This window comes from Amphibalanus amphitrite, unplaced genomic scaffold (assembly GCF_019059575.1).
Source record: "Amphibalanus amphitrite isolate SeventyFive unplaced genomic scaffold, NRLGWU_Aamphi_draft 000016F_arrow, whole genome shotgun sequence".
Taxonomy (NCBI): Eukaryota; Metazoa; Arthropoda; class Thecostraca; order Balanomorpha; family Balanidae; genus Amphibalanus; species Amphibalanus amphitrite.
In genome coordinates this window covers 1,867,213-1,891,447 of record NW_024881512.1, presented here as the reverse complement: position 1 = coordinate 1,891,447, position 24,235 = coordinate 1,867,213, and the positions used below count along the sequence as shown (strand labels likewise).

General features: G+C 62.7%; 2 protein-coding genes across 7 annotated transcripts in view; one reads left to right on the top strand and one right to left on the bottom strand.

Moving 5' to 3' along the window:
• Positions 1 to 1,195, top strand: part of LOC122386673 (ribonuclease H1-like) — a 65,796-nt gene extending 64,601 nt beyond the window's left edge. Inside the window, exon 4 of the mRNA XM_043376099.1 lies at positions 601 to 1,195. The gene's annotated coding sequence lies outside the window, so the exon portion shown is untranslated. The remainder of the gene's footprint in view (positions 1 to 600) is intronic.
• Positions 1 to 24,235, bottom strand: part of LOC122386648 (transcriptional enhancer factor TEF-1-like) — a 72,852-nt gene that overhangs the window by 23,325 nt on the left and 25,292 nt on the right. For 2 of the 6 annotated variants that reach the window (XM_043376067.1, XM_043376073.1), the window contains exon 2: positions 11,998 to 12,089. The exons of 3 other annotated variants lie outside the window; for them this stretch is intronic. Coding sequence is in view for 1 of the 3 variants with exons in the window: in XM_043376038.1 (XP_043231973.1) it covers positions 8,289 to 8,326 (38 nt within the window). In the remaining 2 variants the exon portion in view is untranslated. Of the gene's footprint in view, positions 1 to 8,288; positions 8,427 to 11,997; positions 12,090 to 24,235 lie in introns of those variants that run through there. One more of the 6 variants, XM_043376038.1, reaches the window with a different exon arrangement.

The window sequence follows — 24,235 nt, the reverse complement described above, 5'->3', positions numbered from 1 at the left end:
GCGAGCCAAGCAAATAGGACACGTATGTGAACAAGAGGTCGGCTTCAGGTGGAAGACGCGACTGAAGCAAACAGTGGACTGGTGATGAAAAATAGACACATGGTTGTCAGGAATATGTCCAAATACAGACAATGTGCCAACCTTTACGTCGTCAACACACAGACACAATGGCAATTATCAAACGAATCATCAGCGAGTGTGCTACTTGATTCGTAGAAACGCGGCGATCGCATTGTTGACAAGTCAGCCAGCTTTGTCCTAAACCGGATGCAAATTTTCCCTAAAAACTGAATCGACTGGTAGTAGGCATCGCCTCATGGCACCAGATTTCCAATTAATTTCCCATTCTGTTCTCTCGCAGAATCCGTGCCCCCCAAGGTCAATGAGGGCGGTGTTGGCCAGGACTTCCATCGGCAGCCTCGCGAAGGACGGGTTCCGCTCCGCCGTGGCTTCAGTACCTACATTTGGAGCACGCCGGCGGCAGCTGGCCGGGGACAGAGTCTGGCGGCGGACGGTATCAATAACGCCAGTCTGGCCGAACGGCTGACTGTCGAGGGACGAGCGGCGCCCACCAGCCCTGACCTGGGGTCACCCTCTCAGGTGTCCGGCGGCTCGGGAGGCCGCAGAGCGCCGCTGATGTCAGCTGCTAGACCGGGCGGAGACGGTGCCGGCGGGGTCGTCTGCTATCGGAGCGCACCGCCAGCGCCGCCGGTCGGGCCGCAGCCGACCGCCAGCCACCGGCAGACGGGCGAGAACAGAGGCGCCGAGCCGTCGCCGGGTCAGTCGCACGGAGTGCGGCAGGACGCGGCCCGCGACCCGACCCGGGTCCCGTGTCGGCAGACACCGTCACTGCCCAATGTCCACTGTGCACCACAATCACCCGCACAGACACACACCGGGACGTGCGCTGAACTACACCATCGCTCCCACGGCCGGATTGGAATGAACCGGCCTGGCGCGATCCCACTCTGTCCATCCGCAGTGCGCGCACCATAAAGGCGACAAGTAATCAATTACGGCAATTAGCCGGGCTGTTAGCCAGGTGCGTGCGGCGGGTAGCCGGACCGGGCAGGCTGGCTCCGTAATGATTTAATGGCGGCCCGGCCTCGGAGGTGCGCGGGTAACGGAGCCGGCCGTGGCCGACCGTCCCTCGCCGGCAGCCGTTAGAGCTAAATAAAGGTGCAATTAGAAGCGCGCCGCTCGGCGTCCGGGGACCGACGACAGGCGAGCCGGTCTCAGCGTGCCATCATCCACACACTAACGCGCCGGCTCCGGCGATAAACGCGGCATCATGGACACACTGGGGCCTCAGTTTCGGGGACGCCGGCGCCCGCTCAGCTTAGCACCTCCGCGGCGTGGGTGCAGGGCGTCCCTTGGCACCTCCGCGGCGTGCGGTACACGGCGACCGTCAGTCAGAGCCGCGGCATTTCCCACAGACGGCAGCGACACTAACGGAAGGATTAGCGCTAATGGCAGCAGGAAAGCCGACACCGACAAAAACGCCCGGTTTAAATAAAGACGGCGGTGTGCCTGCAGCCGCCGGCGTGACACCGCAAGGGGACAGGGAGGAGCGCAGGATGGTCAGGGGAGGGGTCCCGCGGCACGGTCGCCGACTCAGGGGAAGGGTAATGACCCGGAGGTACGTCTGTGACCTGATGTGCAGTGAACAGCGCTGTGCCGACCATACGCAATCTCCAGGTATCCAGACCGAACCAATCAAGTAATGACGCCACTCCCCTTCCTCAACAAGTTGTAATGAGAACCCGCACACGCTTCTTACAGTATAAGCCGGCCAGTAATGAAGGTTAACATACGCCGTCAAATAATTCGTCAGTCTGCCACCTACCGTCGCCCAATATGACGGAGGAACGTCCGGACACACCGGCTCGGGACTAAAAGTGGCGTGCTGCCTCCCGCGCCGGCGCGGCGGTGAGGCCCGTGTGCCCCCGGCCGCGCCTGTTTACGCTGGGCGTCCATCGGCCACTCGCGACGGGTAAACAAGTGATATCACGGGCCCGAGAGGGCACCCATTACGAGGTAGCCCGGCGGCCTGCCGAGGCTGTCCGGCACCGGTCCAGCGGCCCGCCGAGCGGGGGTTCGGCGGCCTGCTGGAGGCAGCCAGCACTGCCTGCGGGAAGCACGCCAGTCGGCGGGTGCTGAATGCTGAGTGCTGAATGCTGATCCCTCGGCTGCCGCCGGCACCACTGCCAGCCGGGTGGATCCGAGCATTTGACACCGGCTTGCCTGCCGTCCGTCCCTGATCCGACACCAGTGGGTCACTACTAGAGATGTCAATCGGATGCCAACTTTTTGGGATACCGATACCAAACCGATACCAACTTGGTATTTGGTATTTCGAGGCTAACACATTTGGTATTTTGTTGATATTGTGAATCCTTGCTATGTAAAAGAGGCTGTGAATTTGGTAAAAATTTTGGCATTTCCCTGATATTACCAAATCGGTTCGGTTTCGGTATTTTCCCACGGTTCCTGTTGGTACTATATTTGTTTGGTATCGGTATCACGATTTTCCGTAATTGACATCACTAGTGACTACCGTCCGTCTCTGGCTGGGCACCTGATTCGGTGCCGTATCCGTCCGTCCTTGCGTCCCGGCACCTGACGCCGGCTCCCTGTCCGGTGTCCGTCCGGGCCGGCACCGAGAGCCAGTCCGCCGTAACGAGCGCGTCTGGAGGCCGTTTGCCGGCCGGCAGAGGGGCAAACAGGCGGCCGCGGCGCGCAAACACTGCGCCGGCCGCGGGAGCCCCGTGTTTTTGTCGGCCGGCCGACCCGGGCCACCAGCAGGGTCAACGGCTGCGCCGGGGACGGCCGCCGGCGCCCCGGGGCCGGGCTGATGGGACGAGACCCGCCGCCCGGGCAGCGAGCTCGGCCGACACGGCACCGACCTCTGGCCGGGAACACGCGTCGGAGTCACCGCCGACAGCCCGTGACGCGGCGCGGCCGGAGCTCTCGCGGCGGGCCCTTCGCCTCTCGGCGGCCGCGCGCCCTCAGCCTACTCTATATGCTAATGAGATTGACATTTTAAAGATAACAAATTGCCCACGTGTGACACTCTAATGATACGATTATGTCGACCGTGTTATTTCATCCTTCAGAAGTTGTGCATTTTAAACGAAGCACTCTGGCTACTTAGAGAATCATAACTAGTCAATTTGTAATCTGTCAAATGTCACCGACGACGGAGACAAGTTGGACGACACGAACAAAGGCAGGGGCGGCTGAAAGAGATGAGCCGCGCAGCCAACTTTGCCTCAAATCAGCGGCTGGTAATGTCCGCAGTCGCAAATGTCGCCGTCCAATTTGGCCAATCGCCGCCGGACGACAGTCAGCCGTAGCTTCTCGCTCAAACATCATCAGCGCCTTCGTCGGAGTTTAAACGCGCACGCCTTGCCCGCATGCAAGGCCATTGATCACCCAAGTAGCGTGAGAGCTGCCTCTGTTCGCAAACGCTGCTGCATCATTTCTCCTGCGGTTAAATCGCGCTGCAAATGGAAGAGCGATCTGCAGGTGAGGCCGTGATCACCGATGAGGAGGGGTTGGGTGGAACCGGCTCGAGGGGGCCGCACGGAGAGCGGGGACCACCTCCCCCGCCCCGGACGAAACGGGAGACCGCCATCCCTCCCCTGCCGCCGTAAAGCCGTCCACGCGACCCGACAAAAAGCTTGCGCCCGACGCCGCGCCGGCCGTAACTCTGGTGCTGATAGTATCCGAGCGAGCAGGTTGGCGGCCTTCGTGATGAGACGACAGCGTGTGGCTGGGCGCCGACATTCGCGCTGGGGACCGCGGCCCACCCCCACCCGGGGGCGGGACACACCGAAGGGGGGGGGGCACTCCGTACCGTGAAGTGGGGACACTTTGAGGGGCACTCAACAGACCGACGACGGACGGACAAGTCCGAGCTGTGACCGGGTTCTCTAAGATGGGGCAGGTTAGTTCCGGGCTAAGGTCGGCTTAGCGCCGAGCTGGGCCGGTTAGGGTGGAGCGGGTCGGTCCGAGCTGGGCCGGTTAGGGTGGAGCGGGTCGGTCCGAGCTGGGCCGGTTAGGGTGGAGCGGGTCGGTCCGAGCTGGGCCGGTTAGGGTGGAGCGGGTCGGTCCGAGCTGGGCCGGTTAGGGTGGAGCGGGTCGGTCCGAGCTGGGCCGGTTAGGGTGGAGCGGGTCGGTCCGAGCTGGGGCCGGGTGAGGGTGGAGCTGGGAACCGCCGGCGGAACTTGGAACCGCGCCGTCCGCCGGCCGCGCTGTGACCCGTCCAAGGCCGGCGGCGGTCCCACACGGGCGGCGCCCACAGTGCAGCGGAGCGCGCTACCGAGCCAGTGCAGCGGCCGGCCGCCCCTGAACCCGGCGGCGCGGCGGCGCGCGTCCCAGCCGCGGCTTCATTTGCATCACAACTGACGTCCACCGCCGGCTCGGGGCGCCCGACGCCCGCGCTCCGGGCGCACACACAGGTGGGACGGGACGGCACCGCAGGGCAAAGGGGTGGCTTGGAGACGCCACTTTGCACAACCCGTTATCACGTAACTTTCAGACTGAATGCTTCAAACAGTGCAGATTGCCAGGATAAACTACATGTCACGAGAATCGTGATTGGTCAACATGTCTTGGCTGGGAGACCTAGTTGTGCAAAGTAGCTTTATTCACCCTTAAATATAGCAGCAGACCAATATTTACATCGAGCCCTCTGCCCTAAACCCATGTAGGTCCCGATGTTTATTCAATATCAATGTTTGAGCCGGGTGAGCGCAGTTCATGCAGCAGTCTCGTGTGTCATACTTTGGCCGTTCGGAGACACTATACAGAAGAAACCAAAGGCCAACGGCCGCCGACCGGCACCGGAAGCCAGCAGCTCGACGTGGAAGCAAGTGCCTAGGGCGCGAACAGAAGGAGGAAAGAGAAGCGATCAGCCGGCTATCGGGCCCAAGTTAATGATGCTGCCGTCGTTATTATGTCGTCCCTTCTCTACCCGCTATGTCTCGGACACTTTATTGTATAAAGACCAATGAGGACCAATGGGGTCCGCCAGATGACGGTGCCATTCGGAGCCAATTTAAATTTACAGCTACACGCAGTTTCTAGACTAGACTTGACTAGAGCTGAAGGACGTTTGTTGATCGGTTCGCTCCGCCTGCATCTGAACGTTGGGCCCACCTCCTGACCTATAGCGGCGGCGTAGATGAGCGTTTCTCCGTCGTCTCTCGTTATCACGGGGAGGAAGCGGCTCCCTGAGCTGCGCGGCTGGCACAGAGCTGCGGCATGCAAGGCGGACATGAAAATGGATGAGGCACAACTTAGCGAACCACCGCCGTAGTTAAGCATTAGAAATCAGGCATGCATTCATGTAGCGATGCGCATTATTGAAGACTGCCAACGCCAGAGGGCGAGCACCACACAACGGCGGTTCCGGAGAGCAAGCAGTTGGCTGCGCCCGAAAGTGAAACAGCAGCATGCGCCTCGCGCACCTACATCGAGTTTGGCTGATGGCAACCTACTGTTCCAGTTTGAGCGCCTTTGCTTTTTGGTTAGAGACGGCACGGCGCAATGGAGATTGAGATGTGACGCTACACTCGGGATGTGCGGGTCTTGGCTGCTCTGCCCATAATAGCTGATTCCATAGAGTAAGGGCAACTTCTATTCTTGTTCCCATTCACGCATCAATTCGTAACCTGGCCCGTGACGTTTACTTAGTACTGGGTGCTATTTTTCAGCGGGTCATCAACAAGGGCCGTTTGCCGCGCCCCGGCTAATGCTGTGTGCCTCGCTAAGCCCGTCACATCAAAGGGCCGGGATGGGCTATTGGACACAGTTCAATGTCAGATACAGCATTATCGGAACGATACAAATGAGGAGGCAGCGTTACGGGGAGCTTTACCAGCACACAGTGCCGACGAGTCGGATCAGTGCCGCGGCGCAATGTTTCACATTTTATGGTCATCCAACATCACAGGTGTTCTTTGCCCCGGCAAACCCGTGCAGCACATTAGGCGGTTGCATGATTTTCTGTCGTACGTATACCACAAACGACCGGAGGAAAACACTGGCGTGTCGGCTCCAATCCAAATGATGACACTACACAGAAAGGATGGCTCACCAACAAAGTATCCGGGCCCGGACTGACGAATGTGGCGCATTTGTGGTGGACATGCTACGGCCTTTGATCGAGATCCATGCACGGTTATCGCGCGGTGCGAATTCGGCCTCCGTAATGGAAACCAGTTGACAACATCCATAACTCACGCTGAATGACGAATACGCGGCCGTTACGCCACGGAACGATTTAGGAACAAGGCGAAAACAAATGACTCAAATTAGGAAGCACAAACACTGAGGGTACCTACCTGAATTATTTGCCTGCTGCCTGTGTGTAATGCGCTCAAGCCATGATCTGTAGGTGCAGAACTGCCCCTCACGGTACTATCAGGACGGTGACAGTACTCTGGGCACACAGAGCGGGCGGCCCCGTCCGACAAGCTACACAGTCCGCCGGGTGGGGGAGGCGGCGAGACATCCCCGGGAAGTTGGAGACGGCGCCGCCTTCCTCCCACGGCCGCGGACGGAGACCAAACGGAGGCTGCCGGCCGGCTCCTCTGCGTCCCACAAACGCTGACGCAGTGACGGCCCGGCACGGGCAGCGGCGCCCGCTCTGGTCAGCCGGTACACAGGGCGGCTCGGCAGGGGCGCGTCGCGAGCACACGGTTCCGCCGCGCACCCGGGTCTTGGAGCGGGCGATGGGCCGACCGGCCGGCCGGCGCCGAATGGCCACCTATGTTGAGAGCCGAGACGGGCGCAGGTGGTACCGACCCGCAGCGCCAGACTGTGAAACCACGGAAACTTTGACACATCATCGCCCACCTTCATGAGATTGCGGCGTTTCGTGACATCTCAGCAACGTCAACGAATTGTGAAACGAGCGTGGTTCGTGAGCTGAAAGAGCAGAAGTTTCCAGCATGACCTCAGGAAGTGTCGCTGGCGCACCGTCGTTCTGGCGCCGTGATTCCAAAGGATAGCCACAAAGCTCGTCGCCAGCCTCCGCGAACTCCCCTACGAGGCGGGGCTCCAGTCGCTCAACCCGCCGTCTCTCTACTACCGTCGTCGTAGCCGCGGCGATATGATAACGGTTTACCAAGTGCTCCACGGGGGAGTCGACGACGCGTCCGACGGTTCTTCACACCAGCAACGACGTCCGGGACCCGTGGACACACATAGAAGCTCTCCAAGTCCAAAGCCACCTCCAGAGCCCGACGAAATGCGTTCAGCGTGAAAGTCGTGAACGATTGGAACTCGCTGCTATCGACTGTAGTTGGTGGGCCTTCAGCCCTTCAGTCGACTAATTCAAGGCTAGACTCGACACTCACTGGGCACACTTCATGCACATGACCCACCCTTATGACTGAAACACTACTCAATGCAGATAAACAGCTCGTTTATTCCGAATCCTAGAGGCCAAGTGGTCTTCCTAAATTCCGCGAGTTATAGGTACAAGTGTTAGTCATTGCGCCACGCGTCACGTGCCACGGCGGCACGTGCTCCTGGCGTATGACCGAGATGGGAGTGGCGCCGATCGCGCTGTGGGCTCCGCTCCGCCGGGGCCGATCAACGCGTCCGTCCGGCGCGACCGCCGCTCAGCCAGTCACGGAGCACACTCGTGGGACGGCACCGCTCACGAAACGTCGGTAATCAGACGCCATCCGCCCGACGGGCCCGATCTGTGGTCCCGTGACCCAGCCAGGTGGGCGGAGATATCAAAGACCATGATTCCAAATGTATCCGTCATCAAACAGGGCCGTCCGCTGCGAGAACCAGAAGTCCTCAGCCATGTCCTTCCGCTTCCGTATTACAAGAATGGAAACCCATTACTGGGCGGCAGTCAGCGGAAACAGAGCCACCTTCGCACCGCGCCGACCAGGCCAGCGCCTTCTCATAGCACAGACAGGAGCACAGGAGGAGCACGGGAGGACCTGCGCCGACTGCGGCAGTACCCCGGCAGGCGAGGTGCGCACTGCAGGGAGGGTAGGAATGAGGAACGACTTCAGGCCCTGATACCGGGGCATTGATTATATTGATTGCAATGAACTATTATGACGAGCTAAGACCACGAAATGGGAAACAACGGGGGAACCAAAGCATGACAAGAGTGTTGGGAAAACCTAGCATATCGATAACGAGAAGACACGATTCGAAAAGTGTACGAGTCCCACCAAAAACAGGCATCAACTGAGGACAAGCTGCCGCTCCCGGCGCCGGCCCGTCAGCCGCCGAGACCGGCGAGCACCCACCTCATCTGGAACACAGTGCCGCCCAGCATGGGCACCATGACACGCCCGGTCCGCAGTCCGCCGCGCGCGCACGTCACCGACCACTGACCGGCCGAGCTGCCCCCACTGTCTGCTGGCGGCGGCGGCGGTGGCGCGACCCCGACTGGCGGCGGCGGCGGCGGGCGCACGCACCGCGCCGCCATGGGCGCCGACGGACCGTGACGTCAGCGAGGCGCCCTCGGACGACGGACGGGGCGCCGACAGGTGCGCCACCGATGGCAGCCGCCGGCGACGGTGTCAATGGCAGTCGCCCTGAGAGATGGGCCGCCGCCGCCAATCACACACGCTGCACCGCTGGCGCGCTGTTATAAAAACGCCGCGCAGACGATAACCGGGCTGTGGCCTCTCTGACAGGTCCATAAACAGTGCTGACCAGACTGGCGGCAGACAAATGACGGCCCTTAGCGCCGGCTGTTTATCAAAGCTACTCCAGCCTGTTGAAACCGGCAAACAGCACCACCAAATCACGCGCGCCGTCTATGGGTAGTCCTTTGGGCTACCCTACAGTGTTGGATTTCTACAAATGCTCGACAACATGATCCTCAGAATATGCCTTTATTTTGAGCAAAAGAAAGATATGCCAAGATACAGCAGTGTCACCAGTGACACCCCGAGTCCGCGGAAAAGTGTCGGTCACCACTGACGGTGTGACGCTGGTCTCAATGTCCGGGCCGCTGCTGCAGTATCGGGGCCATATGGAAGCTGGCCCAGCCTTCACAGCTGCAGATCAGAGCTGGTCCTAGACGACTCAGAGAACCCTGTCCGGGGCAGGTGCGAGACCTACCGACCACAGAGCCACTGGTTGCTCAGGTGCCAACAACCCGAACGCTAGGATCGTATACCATCCTATGATGGGCGATGGCAGCTTCGTCCTTCGTGACGGTGCTGCACACTGCAAGGAGACATTCTACGCAAGCGTTCGGAATTGGTTGGCGAAACAGCAGTCCCCGGTTCAGAAGCACGCAAATAAATAATTGTAATCTCCACAATCCACATACCTTCATGATACAATCATGCTACCTACCCTGTGATTGCGGCCCCCTTCCTCGCCGGTCCGCTTCCCGGGTCCGAGGGCACCTGCCGGCCGCCGACAGGTGCCCCCTACGAGCGGGGCCGCCCGCCCCTACCGGTACCCTCTCCGGGCCGGCCGTTCCTGCCAGGTGCCTGGCGTGCCGCGCCACTCCCGACTGTATACCCCACCCCAATGGCACTCGCATCCCCGTGAAACAATAAACCGTTTTTGCGGTGACTGGCGGTCTCCGCGCCCCGCAGACCCTTCATTAATTTACCTGCGTGCATTATGGAATACCCGCCCCGACCACATCTCGGCTGAGGAGCCGTTTTTCTGGCCAGCACCCCCATCCACCCGACTCTTTCCCCTGCCCACTCGATCTATACGATAGCGGCTTGGGTTCGTCCAGAGGCGATCGCGACAGCGCGCTGCATTCGACCACGCGCCCGGTTACAAATGGACACGTCCGTTCACTGACCACGGACAAAACAGCCCGCCTCCGCGAGACGGCAAAACACCGACTGCGCATCGCATGATTACAATAATTTCAATTCCCACTTTAATGCCCGCCATTTGTAAGCCGACTGTCGGGATGCACAATGCCGGCGAGTGGGGTCGCCGGCGGCCAGGTAGCGGCGGCGGCCGGCCGGCCGTCTCCCCTGCCTTTGTTCAGCGCCATCACGACACGTCGCGCGGCTCACAAAAGCGCAGCTCACCGGCCGGCGCCGAGACGGATGGCCCGCCGGCCGGGCCGGGCCGCCGCCCCATAAAGGAGCCACCGGCTCCCGGCGGCACGCCGGAGACGCTCCATAAATGCCGCGCGCGCGGCGCCCGTTTAAACGGCCGCCGGGCCCCTTTGTCACCCATTTCCGTGTAGTGGCCGGCCGAACGGTCTCAATGGCACCGGGCGTCTTTCGAATCGTTCTCCACATCTTTCAAATGTTCAATCGCACGCGGTCCGATGCGGAGAATGCCCTGTTTGTAGAGGGTGCCGACCTTGGCGGAGGGGTGGCGAGCGGCCGGCCGGCCGGCGGTGGCGCCCCGGGCCGGTCCGTCTCCTCCCTCCCTGCCGCGCCGAGCCGCCGGCCACTTCCCATAATGACGGCCAGCCGCGGCCGCCGCTAATGGCCGGCCAAATTATAAATAAGCGGGTCAGAGGTGACGGCGCAGGGAGGCTGATCGGCGGCGCCCGCCGCGGCCACCGCTCGTAACTCAGCAGCGGCCGGAGGCCAGATCAACAGCCGCCCCCGCCCCCGCCCGGCGCGGCGGGAGCTGCTGAGCCGCCCACTGCAGTGCTGCAGGCCGCTGCAGTTTGGCACCGACGGCAGCGCTCCCCAGCCGCCGCAGAGAAAAACGGCTCGTCTCGCCGCCGCGACATGAAAGTCGGTCCTGAGAACCGGCCCGATTTCGGCCAATTAAAAACAAAGGGAACGAGGCGAAGCGTGGCCAAAACTGAGAGGTGCGCGTCGCCGCACAAAGGCCAGGCTGGCGTCAATCTCGGCCAGTTCTCACGGTCCTGGGGCGGAGGCGAGGGAGGGGGAGGAGCCGCCACGCGCCACGCCTGGGCACCGTAACCCGGTCACCCGTTTCGACTTCCGTCTGCTACAGGGTGCCGTACAGTGTGCACTGGCGGCCGCACAGCTGGGGGAACAAAGACACCCAAGGACTTCCCGGCACGACCGCGCTCCGCTGATGAGGCCATGTCCATCCACGCTGCAGGCTGGTGATCGGACTGCGTCTGCGAGCCTGTGCGAGGTCGGTGTCTCCCCACCGTGCGGCAGATGACGGGTGTCTCCCCGCCGTCAGCGGCCCGCCGCCCGGCACCTGACCGAGCGGGCCGGCGCACCTGCCACTGTCCTCGGGGCCACCGTTCACCTGATGACCCGCCCTAAAAGTGGCCGGCAGTCTGTGGGCGATTTGCCAAGGTAAATGACACGAACAGCAGCGGCGGTGGCGGCAGACCTGCTCCCTCTCCGCGCCATAACGACCCGAGGTCCTGCCGGGGAGCACCCAGCCGGCTCGGCGGCGGCAGAGGAGCAGCCCGCACCCGGACCGGGCGAGCCAAACACCACTCGGGCCGCCACAGCCAGGCGCCCAGAGCCACTCCCCGTCACCAGAACAGCCATCCGTCAGAGTCGAACCGGGCAGAGCGGCGCAGCGCTCCGGGGGGGGGGGGGGGGGGGGGGGGCGGGCGGGCTGGTGGCTCCTGGACCGGGCGCGCCATGATTCGATAGATGATGACCAACCCGTCAGCGTCCCGTCGCCTCCACGGCCCTCAGACAGCACCGGCCTTCGGCGACTGCTGCCCCGCACGCGGCTGGCGGCTGATCCCACCCCGCCCCGGACCTGCGGCCCCATCACCGCCGGCGTTTTTACGGGGCGCGCGCCGCTCGTCAGTGGCCTCTGCCGTAAAAAGGCGCCCTGCACGTGTGGCGTGATCGGGCCGAGAGTGGCGAGCGCCGGCGGCACGTTCCCACGGCGGCCACCGGCGCCAGCCCAGCGCCGGCGGCACTCGCTCCGCCGTAAAAACGGCCGCGCCTGGGCGGCGGCGCGCGCGGCAGCGACCGGGAGTCGAGATGCTGCAGCCGGGGATGGCCAGCCGGCCGTGGGAGATGGCCGCCGGCGGTGGCAACCCCGCCACGGAGCAGGCACACCCACCTTGGACGGAGCCCAGCGCCGGAGGTGTGCGCCCGATCACCGTGAGCGCCGGACGGTTACTGCTTCAGCGGGCCGTCAGCGCGGCGACCTACCTGTGGACAGAACAACAGACGGTCACCATCACTGCCGTCACCCCGATCACATGACACGCACCACGGGCCGCCGCCACTCCCGCTCATCATAACACGCCCGCAGGCGGGACTCATCCGCCGACTCGGCAGTGGGCCGTGCCGCCGATCGCCGCGGCTAATCGTCCCAGCGGCGCAGCCACCGGGCGGCGCGCGGCTGGCGGTCGGCTTGGCCGGCGCGGCGGTCCCCGCCGTCAGACCGGCCCGCTGCCGGCCGGCCGGTCGGTCCACACCAGCGCCTCGCTGAAAGGGACGGGCAGCGGGGGAGGCTGGCCCATCTGTCTGCGCGGAGCTGTTTGTCGGGTGGCTGTTTGTCGGGTGGCACGGTGGCCGCCGTCCGCCGGCGGAGCACAGCGGACCGGGCCGGCCGAACCGGGGTGCCGCACAGCGGGTGACCGGCGGACCGGCCCGCTAAAATACTGCCACTGGATGGCCGGCGAGTCCGGGGCGCCGCTCGAATACGACGGATGGCTGGCGTGCCGCCCGGCCGCCGGACCGCAGCCGGGGCGAGGCGGGGGCGGCGGTCGCCAGTGGGGCGTGCCAGGCCCGTGCCGACAGGTGAGCCACCCGACCGTGCAGACAATACCCGACAATCGGCCCATCAGGACCGGAACACGGAACGTAGCCCGGCCCGGGCGGCCGCGTGGCCACTTGGCGGTGGCGCCGGACCTTGGCCGCCAGCCAGGTGACGGCCGACGGGGCATCAATAAACACGCCTAAACAGAGCTCATTTGGCAGACACGAGCCAGCCGCGGCCAGCGCCGTTCACGAGGAACCGGCGGGCGCGTCCCAGCGATAAAAAGCAGGCTCTCGTGATCGGCCCGTCGGTTTGCCTGCCGACTGGCGCCGCTGATCGTCTGGTAAACAATCGCCGGCGCCGCGCCCCGCCGCAGCGCCGGCCGCTAATGGCACCGCGGCGCGTGGCGGCGGTGTGGCGGTGCGTGCGGCGGTCCGCCCGGTTCCCACCGCCGGCGGTGGCACGCAGTTCACGGCGCGCCCGCCCGCGCCGGCTGCCGTCGGTCCACGACACCGAGCGGTGACCGCGGCGGCGCGGTCCGCAGCGCACTGCCATCCGCCTCCGGTGGGCCGGCACAGAGGACGGGACTAGAGACCGGTCCGACCAGCACCGGCCTGACTCACGAGCGGCGCACCTGCTGGGCGCCACGACAGCCGTCTGCGCGCCACAACAGGCGCTCGGGCGCTCATTGCCATGCAAATGAGGCGGCGTTGGCGGCGACACCGAGGCGCGGTCCACACACGCTTCCACGTGATGAGGCCCAATTATCGTTCGGACTCCACGTGATGAGGCCCAATTATCGTTCGGACTCTGGCGATAATAACTGATGCGGTGAGGACGCAGGGGCGCTTCCAAACCGGAGGCGGAGTGTCGAGAGGTGCCGCGGCGGCCGGGACGGCCTATGGTGAACAGCTCGGTCCCACTCCCAGCGGCTCCAGCCGGGCCGCCAGGCGCACTGCAGGCCTGTCTGACGCCGGCCGCGCCGGGCGGGGCGGGGCGGGACGCGGTCCGCTGGAACAGGTGCGGCCCGGTACTTCACCGGCCGGCCGGAGGACCGGTCCTGGTCCGACAGCCGGCCGGCGGGCTGATCGCTCCGACGATACCGCAGCGATAGGTTCTCCCGGCCGACCGGACCGGAGAGCACCCGGTGCCCACACGGCGTCCGTCGCCGGCAGCGCTCCCCAGTCTACTGCGTGCGGACGTTGCGGAGTGTGCCATCCATATCCTTGGCTAAGGTAATGGGTCCTTTCGTTAGATGGTCTGCTAAAGTGCTCGGTTTCCGTGGGTTGTACGGGCTGATGCGCGGTTTATGAGATGAGCTGATCGTGTTTTACACTGACCGCGACAGGAGCTCCAGCAGTATAGGGAGAGACTTTACAGCTCCGTGGTGGCCGTGTGAGCGTCAGCGTCGGTCCGTGTGAGCATCAGCCGGGCCCCGCGACTGAGGCGACTGAGCAGCCGGACCCGCGACTGAGGCGACTGAGCGACTGAGCGGCAAAAACCGGCTGACCGTCCACCCAGTCGGGGAGCGATTGGACCGGCAGGGCGCCGGCCGCGCCGACAGGCCTTTTGTCTCGGCCCACAGCGGGCTGAATTGCCCCCCGTCGCCGCAGCCGCAGCCCGCGGACCGATGAGCCATCGAGTTCAGCGGGCCGAGTCATAGCTGGTCAGCCTCGCGGACTGGCCTACCACATTACAGAGCCGCCCGCTGCGCTGGCCGCAGTGGTTCGGCGTTTGGCCGACCGTGCCAGCGTGTCTGGCTCGGTCAGTCGCCGCCCAGTAGCCCGGTGGTGACCGACTTTAGCGGCCTTCTCCGCCGAATCACAGCACTGAGACTACTTCACAGCGAGCTGAGCCGACCAGATGTCTGATACACTTGAAGGGCCGACACTTCCGATGAACTGAGCCGACGAAAAGACCACCTTATCCATTCGAGTTGGTGGCCGAAGCGGAGCTGCTGCCGACCCCAGCGGGCAGTGCTCCCCGTCACCTGAGCTAGCGGCGCCCTATGACCACTGTCCACCGTACAATCGGCCGGCTGTATCTCACCGCGCAGCGCCGCGACAGCTCAGACCCATACAAAGCCCGACTGGGCCGGAAAATCCGACGGGCGCCGGCCGCCGTGAGCCAGCGGCACCCATTTTTACCGCCCGGCCCGCTGCTGCCGGCCGGCCGCCTCCTGAGCGGCTCGCCGCCCCTGCACCCGCGCCGCCCGCCGCCAGACGACATCATCGGCGCCGGCAATCGGGGCCCGGTGCCGCTGCCGGGCGCGCGCCGCCGCCGCCGGCCCGTCGGAGACCAGTTCCCGGCTGACCGGGTCAAACCGCCGGCCGAGTCTCTCTCTGCCGAGACGCGGTCCAGAGGCGGGCCTGGTCCGGCGAGTGACTGGACAGTTGGCGCCGACCACCCCGTCACGGAGGCCATCCCCCGCGGATCGTGTAATGGCGCACGGCACAGGTGCAGGACCGAGCCACCGCCAACGCCCGACCCCGGCCAGACGACTCATTGCGCCGCCGGCCGGGGGCACGCGCTGGGCTGGGCTCCACAATTACAACGCATTTCAAATGAGAGCAACACATCATATGGACTTGGAACAGCAGCAAATATGATACAACATACGAATTACAATTTCAGGCTCATGAAAAAGAGGCATCCGATCAACGGACGATATCTCAAAATAGGCACCTAACCGTTTTAACATAGGCAAGGATCGCTCCAAGTGTGTATCCAGCCGCCGACTAAGTGACAATACACATGCCCGCGTGCACACAACATACACATACAAGCAAGAAGTGCAGCTTTACGACAGGTCTGGAAATCCCTGGGTTTTTCACTAGATGCAGCCCGAGATAATACAAACCACCTTCATCATCACTGAGTCATTCTGTTACTGTGAATTCTGGGCGAAACACTTGAGCTTCATGTCTCGGGATTTGCGAAAGTCGTGTCACATGAATAACGTGAGCATACCTTATGGGTAACATGGTCCGTTACGAAACGACATCAAACGAAAACAGAAAAAAGAACGGGACATTGGTAACCATTGCAAACTGATCGAGCAGCCTTCCCCGTCTAGAGTCATCTTGGTGAGAGCCACCCCGTATATGGTCAGGACGACGTGAAGTGCACGCTCCGTTCAGATTCCAGCCCGGCCGATGACAGCACCAAAATACACGCTAGTCGCCGCTCATTCAGCTGTTACATGGTTGGCACCAGCGGCGCACAGATCCAAATCAAAGTGCGATATCACGAATAGAAGCGCGTTGGCCGTCAGCTGACCGTCGCAACATTTCAACGTCTGAAGTGGATGAGCCTGAACGGGGAGCGTCCACTGCAGCCGATCGACCCGATTCCTTGCCTTCAACTGTCCACCTACTGTAGTTTCAGTGATGCTTTTCGATGCTAAGTGATGCTTTCCGCGATGCGAGTCGGATGGACTTCGCTCAGGCGGTGTCAGGTCGCTGCCGCCGGGGCCAAGCTGTGTCCGGGCAGGCGGTGAGTCAGTGAGCGAGATGGACTGACGGTGTGAGGGTGCGCGCTGAGGAATACAGAATCTACAAGCTATTTCGGCAATCATGGCGAACTTCGACTTGAAACTTATCCCGGAGTATGATGGCACTAGTGACTTTTCGTGTTGGTATGAGAAGGTGGAACTGGTGTGTGGCTTGCAAAAACCGGCAGTGGACTTGGCCGTGGTGGTGCCGTTGAGACTGACAGGGGGTGCCTCGGCTGTTTATCGCCAACTGAGTGAAGCCAACAAGGCGGACGCAGGGAAAGTGAAGGCGGCTTTGCAGCGTGCGTTTGCAGTTGACAAGTTCAAAGCCTACGAAGAGTTCCGAGATCGCCAGCTGCGGGTCGACGAGTCCGTCGATGTGTTTCTGGCGGACCTACAAAGACTGTCGTCGATCTTCGGAGGCATTAACGAAGAGGGATTGAGCTGCGCATTTGTGGCAGGACTGCCCGAGTCCGTGCGGCACGCTCTCCAGACAGGCGCCCGCATGGAGTCCCTGTCTCTGTCGGAGATGGTGGACCGGGCCCGTGCTATCCTCTGTCGAGATAGCGTTCTGGGGGTAGCTGCAGCGGCAGACCACCGCGGTCCGCGCCGTCAGGAAGCCACCGTTTGCTATGCGTGCGGACAGCCCAACCACTTGGCCCGCGATTGTCTTCGTGGTCGAGGTGGCCGTGGACGTCGAGGTGGTTTGGGCGGAAGCAGGCTCTGCTTCCGGTGCAGCCGACCCGGCCACGTGGCAGCTACCTGCCCGGAAAACGGCGGCGGAGAGGTGGCCTCAGCGCCAGCCTCCTCTCCGGCTCACCAGTGAGTGGCGCTCTGCCGACCACGCGCCTGTCGGTGGACGGAGTGATGTGTCGAGCCCTCGTGGATACCGGATGCACCGTGAGCGTCGCGCACTCCTCCGTTTGCCGCCGCTGGTCTGCGGAGCGAATCAACGTTGTGACACTGAGTGGAGAACGATACGCATGCGAAGGCAGAGGTTACGTGTCAGTGCAGACCATGTTTGGTGCTCGAGTTGAGTTGGAAGTGCTGGTGTCTGCTAGAAAGCCTTTGAACTTTTCATTCATTCTGGGAATGAACGGTGTGACTGCTCTGCAGGGCGTGTTCGTTAGTGCATCCAGTGAAGTGAACTTTGGAGTGGACTCAGCTGTGCCGGCCGCTCCAGTTGCAGCGGCTGCCAGTGGCGTCTCGGATGGAGCAGCCTCATCGCTGCATCCGGGCTGCAATGAGACGGCGGCGCAACCCGAACCGACACCGACCGACCTGCACCCGGACCGGGCACCAGTTGTGGATGCACCAGATTATGCCGTGTACTTTGATCCGACATCTAAGGCGTGGAGAATGAAATGGAAGTGGACTGACGGAGCAGAGCCGGAGTGCTTGCAGAACACTGTCGCACAGTACAGGGTGCCGTGTGACGCTCGCCGTGAATTTGACGATGAACTCAAACGTTGGGTGGAGCAGGGCTGGCTTATTCCCTACAACGAGTCAGAGCTTGGCCCACCAAAGGGTCTGGTGCCTTTAATGGCAGTTCAACAAAAGAACAAATCGAAAGTGAGACCTGTGCTTGACTATCGTGAACTGAACAACTACTTGACAGCTCACACAGCTGACGCAGACGTCTGTGCGGACCAACTGAGGAAGTGGCGACGACATGGCGAAAACGTTGCGGTCGTAGATCTACGTCACGCGTATTTGCAGATTCAGGTTGACCGCCAGCTGTGGCCGTTTCAGACGGTGATGATCGAAAACCAGAGACATTGTTTGACACGGCTCGGTTATGGATTGTGCGTGGCTCCGCTCGTCATGAAGGCGGTGATTCGGACGGTTCTGGAACGTGACGCGGACGTAAACCGGGCAGTGCTTCCGTACGTGGACGATCTGCTGGTGAACGAGGACATTGTTAGCGCAGAGCGAGTGGTGGCTCATCTGGCGAACTTTGGTCTCGAGTGCAAGCCTCCAGAGCGGGCGGCAGGCGGTGCGCGTCTGCTCGGTCTGCGAGTCTCACGGGAGCTTGGCAGGCTGGTGTGGAGCAGAGACAACCCAGTCGGACCACCACCGGCTGTGCTCACGCGCCGTGGAATGTTCTCGTGGTGCGGACGCCTGATCGCTCACATGCCCGTGTGTGGTTGGCTCCGCCCTGCCGTGGCCTGGCTGAAACGACGCGTGAATGACGTCACACAAGGATGGGATGACATCACCTACGACGGAGTTCTGCAGAAGCAGATTAGTCATGTCGCGGCTCGGGTAGCCAGTCACGATCCGGCACACGGTCTGTGGAGCGTGCGGAGCGACCGCGCTGTGGTTTGGGTGGATGCGAGCTCCGTAGCAGCGGGTGTGGTGGTGGAGTCACCTGACGGCGACGTCATTGAAGACGGATGCTGGCTGAGGAAGGATGAATCCACACACATAAATGTCGCGGAGCTAAATGCGGCCGTGAGAGGCATCAACGTGGCCGTCGCTTGGGACATGCGTGTCATCGATCTGCGCACGGACTCGGTCACAGTGCACCGTTGGATCAACGATGCATTGAGCGGCCGCACTCGGCTGCGCACCAAGGCACACGGAGAGATGTTGATCAGACGCAGGGTCGACATGATTCGACAGCTGGTGGATGAGCTCGAGCTGTCGCTGTCTGTAACTCTAGTGCGGAGCGCAGCGAATCGAGCAGACGAGCTGACCCGAGTGCCGAAAGACTGGGTGCGTGATGAGTCATCGCCTGCAGCTACTGAGACAATGGCCGGCTGCGAGGCTGCGGCCAATGGGCTGGCATTGCCTAACTCTGATGACGATTCATCGGGTTCGGCAGTACTGAGAGGAGGCGATCAAGTCGCAGCTGCAGGTGGTAGCAGCGCTGAGGTGGATCGGATGACGCCGCGGGGAGACTCGGCCGGCGCGACAGAGGACCGGACGGAGGATCAGCTTGCACCAGGAGGCTCTGCTGATATTGCGGAGGCCATCGCAGGAGTGCATGACCGCGCCGGACATCCCGGGGTTCGTCGGACACTGTACTTTGCACGGCGTGGCATTTCAAAGGACGTGACGCGAGCTCAAGTGCAAAATGTGGTGAGCCAGTGTGACGCATGCCGCTCAATCGATCCGGCGCCAATGAAGTGGAGGCATGGCTCGTTGGAAGTGTCTGACGTATGGAAGCGACTGGCAATTGATGTAACGCACTACCGGGGCCAGTCGTTTCTCTCGGTTGTGGACTGTGGACCCTCGCGGTTCTGTCTGTGGCGACACCTGAGTCGTCCGGACGCTGATGTCACGATCGCTCAGCTCGAACAGATCTTCTTCGAGCGCGGGGCACCTGAGGAGCTGCTTTGTGATAATGACACCATCTTTCGCAGTCGGAGTTTTGCGGCTTTTGCAGCGAGGTGGGGCGTGCGTCTTCGATTTAGGGCGGTTCATGAGCCGGCTGGCAATTCGATAGTTGAGCGGAACCATCGCACGATCAAGGTCATTGCTGCGCGAAAACAATGCTCGGTGGCCGAGGCAGTCCACCTGTACAATGTGACGCCGCGCGAGGGTGGATCTGCACCCGCGAGTGTCGTGTTCCGGTACAATGTGAGGGACAATGTGCGGCCCGCTGCTGCACCGCCGGCGCCCAACCCCGTACCAGTGAACAGTGAGGCAGCCGCGTATCGTGTTGGCGACCCTGTCTGGGTACGTCGTCGGGGAACTCGGTGTGTTGATGCGTCGCGTCCCGGCACGGTGTCTGATGTCGTTTCTGAGCAGGTCGTAGAAGTCGATGGAGTGCCGTGGCACGTGAGAAATTTACGCCGACGGAATGCCGCCGTCGAGGAGGGGCCCGTTAGTGAGGGCGACAGTGAGGGAGAGAGGGACGGTGAGAGTCTGGTCATTACCGTGCCGGCGGTGAATGATGCGGGCTCAGAGGGGAACAGTGGGCCGGAAGTCGTGGAGGGAGAGTCAGCTGAGATTGTGGGCGAGGAGGAGCGACAGATTCCACGTAGAAGCGAGCGGGAACGTAGACAGGCCCAGTATTTCCAATCGATGGGTTGATCCTTTGAGATCAAGGGTGGAGTGTAGTTTCAGTGATGCTTTTCGATGCTAAGTGATGCTTTCCGCGATGCGAGTCGGATGGACTTCGCTCAGGCGGTGTCAGGTCGCTGCCGCCGGGGCCAAGCTGTGTCCGGGCAGGCGGTGAGTCAGTGAGCGAGATGGACTGACGGTGTGAGGGTGCGCGCTGAGGAATACAGAATCTACACCTACCTAACCTGATAGGAAGTCGGCCGGTGTCAATGGTGCAGAAGCATGGGATGGCCCCCTGACACACTCGCCGAGTGATGCAAATACTGGCCAAAGAGCTCGGCAGCGGCGGTGGCCAACCAGGATGGGTGCAGAGCGTACTGTCGTGCTGTTGCTATACGCCGCACATTGCCGTGCGGTGTGCGCGATCGTATGTCCGTACATACATACACGGAGGGCCGGTCAGGAAAACACATCCGACCCAGCACCAAGGACACGAGTGCTGAGCTGTAGTGCGGGCGAGAAAAGCGTGAGCTGTGACCAAATGACGCGCACCGCACCGATCGTTTGAGCCCAGCCTTGTGGGCCATTCGGCGAGCTGCAACAAGCAGCTTGTGAAAGCTGTAAGCGCTTTTGCCAACAGGCAAAGTGGTGAGACGGCGTACTCCTCGGCTTTTCGTCAATCGTAAAATTTCAGCTGAATGCCTTGCCGCAGCGCCAGCATAAAGCGCCGCTGGGGGAGCTGCCTGCCGACCGAGTGGTGTCTCCGCCGGCAGCGACAGCACGGACAGCGGCGGCAGAGGTACACCCGGCCTGTCCACGTCGACTCATTCGCTGTTTGTTTGCTATTGGCCAGTGAAAGTACCATTCCAGCCCGCGCATGTATGCTCGGGTGAAAGGAAGCTTTGCCCACCGAGTTCATAGCTGGCCGCCAGCCCGCTCCCTTCGCATCACACTGCACGACAGGCGCTGCACGACGTCGCATCGGGCCGCATGGCCGAGCCGGGCCGGACATTGTCGTCACGCGGCCCACACCCACTATACGGAGCGGCGTGACAGGGCGCTCGGTCCGGCGGTGACTCAGCGGCCGGCCGCGGCTCCGAGTTCTGGGTAAATCCGCGCCGGCCGGGCCGGCAGATAGCCGTCCGCCGCGCCGGGGACAGGGCGCCGGCCGCGGCACTCCCAGAGTCGGCCCCGGTGAGCCCGCCGTGATCAGATTACCCCACAAAGAGGCCGCCTCCACTTCCGCCCAGCGGTGCCGGTCGACCTCCGGCCCCCAGCCACGCCGGGAACTGGTACGTCGCGCTGGGTGTTTGAGCTTGGTGGCCGATAGCAGTCTGACTGAGTGAGCCCTCTGACGCGCGGCGCTGTCTGCCGCGTCAGCGCTCAGCCGGACTCTGCTGTCCGCAAAGTAAGCAGCGGCGACTGTTTCTCTACATACACCTTCCGTGGCCTGTGGTGAGCGATAGAGTGACAGAAGCCAGACCAGACGGCCCCGCCACCACATTAATATCCCCGTCATCCATGAGAACTCGCCACGGGGAGGGGAGTGGGGACACTGCACAGAGTCTGTGTCAGGGTCGGCCGGAGCACCGGTCGGCTCCTCGGCCTGCTATCGGTCCAGACAGCGCGGGCACGCCTCCGTCGGACACGCCCCGACAACGCGTGACCGGAGCGATCAGGGCGCGGCGCGGCGCGTGGCGCACACAATGTCGCCAGGTCGTCAATCTCGGCGAGGCGCACGCACTGAATGCCGCCGATGAGCCGGTGGCGGCATTTTTCACGGCGCCTTCGACAAAGGCGCGTGTGTCGGCGGGGCGGAGAAGGGGTCGGGGGCAGGGGAGACAATGCCGCCAGCCGGACAGGCCGGATGGCAGCGGGCGGAGACGGCCGGCCAAACCGATGGGCCGGCAACACGCACCGGTCCTCCCCCTCCCCCACGCACCGGCTGCGACCGGCGCACCGAGGCGCCGAACAGGTGACCAATGCCCAAAGTCGGGTGTCGAGCCGGCCGTCCAGACCTCAGTGGTTCGGGCCGCCCACTGAAGCACCCACTCCACCCCAACCAAACCTCAAACGACCTCTTCAAAACACGAACAAGTCGACAGGGCCCAGACAGCGGCGGCTCAGTGCAAACGGCCGAGCCGAGGCAGCCCGGCGGCCGGGGCCGGCCGAGACACAAGTCTCATCACCCGCCCGTGTCCAAATATACGAGCTGGCGGTGGCCGGTGGCGCCGCTATATTGGCGCGCCAGGCCGGTCAGACGGAGCCGCGTGATGGGCCGCATCCATCATGGGAGGCGCCGCCGGACGGACGGCACCGGCAGCGGCGACGGGACCGGCCCGGCACAACGGGGCTCGAGCGACCCACGCTCTGGAGAGATGGTCATTGGCCAACACGTAGCCTGTAGAGATGAAAGGCAAAACGGCTTAGCGTAACGGCCACAACAGCAGACGCTCTGCCAACACCACCATAGGTATTAGGTATGCGTACCACCATAGGTATTAGGTATGCGTATCTAAGGGAGAGATGCTTGGTTGCGTAGATCATTACCTTCCTCTCGCCCGGTGACTGGACCGGCGTCTCGCGGCGGCTCCCGTCGGGTACGGCCCGCGCGGAGGCTGTTCCGGCCACCGCCGCGTCACCCACGCACCTGTCCACTGCTCACTGGTCTCGTACGTACAGTGCAGACTGCACAGTCACCGCCCGAGCTGGCAGCCGGGACGGGCGGCTGTCCGAGCGCAAAAACGCGTCCCGTCCGTCTGCAAGGGCAGGCGGCAGACGTCAGCCAACAGGTTTGCTACGGCCGAACACAGCGCCGCGTGCGCTGACCGCTGGACAATCGGCGGCGAGTGGTCCGCGGTCTCTGCGGACCGACACGGTGTGCGCACGGCAGCAAACAGAGGTGCGTACCGCCGCGCCGGCCCCTCGCGGCCTCACCGACGCCAGACTGAGCGTGCCACGCACTGCTACCAACGTCGTAAGCCCTACCCCTCCCCCTTCGCCGCCGCGGACTATTTTTGCTCGGATGACGTCACATGACGTCCCGGGCCGTCAGAAGAGTGCGGCGATGAAGCCGCCAGCCGGACCCGAGCAGCGCGTCTGCAGACAACACACGGCAACACGGCAGCGTGACTCCGTGCTGCGCCCGGCCGGCCGACGCCGTGACGCGACCGGCGCGCGGCAGCCCCACGGCGGCACGACGGTACAGCTCATGTGGCGGGATCGTCGTGTCACCGCAGACTGAGCCTCGGACGGCGACCCCATCAGCTGAGGTGCTGTGGGGTGGCGGGGCAGGCTCTGTTTGGGTGACGGTAACACCGTGACCGGACCGGCGCTCCGGGGAGTTGGAATGGGACCGTATTAGAGCCGGCGATAATCACGGAACATTAGTGTCGGGGCAGACTGCGGCGGGGCAGACTGCGGCGACCCCTAGGAAGAACAACTAGGGAGAACAACATTCGACAGATGGCAGCACTAGACGAGATAATCAGGCAATACTTTAATATTAATGGGAAAGAAATCATGCCAATGTTTGCCCTCACCAAGCATGTTACCACGACAATGGAAGAATGTAGTGTAGTACCCCTCCCCGGGCCCGCCGCGGGCTGGCAGCGGCGGCCGGAGCCGGTCCGACCTTTGGCCGGCCGGGTCAGGTAACCGGGACGGCCGCGCCGCGGCGCCGCGCCCGGGCCGGCCGGGAGACGGAGGTCGGGTGCCCGCCGGCGAGCCGTCGGCAAGGGCGCGGGGCACATTAGTCGAGTTGAATGTTCACTGTTCAGTCTTGAGTGCGAGTGATGTATGTGTGAATCGATATGTGAGCAGCAAAATCCAACAAGAAAACAAATCCGTGAAAGAAAGGCAACGCTGGCAAACATCACCACCATAGTCTTCCTACGCCGAACGAGTTCCACACCAACGTGCATCAGCGAGAGTAAAACTAGGATCCTACTGTGGTCGCGATGGCCCCTCGCCAGCGCACAAACCTGCAGGTATGTTACTGGACATTCCCTGCTACCTAACTAGGTCTGTCGACGGCTTTCACCGCGTGCATGGGGAGATTACCCCCCCCCCCCGGCGCCGGGCGCCATT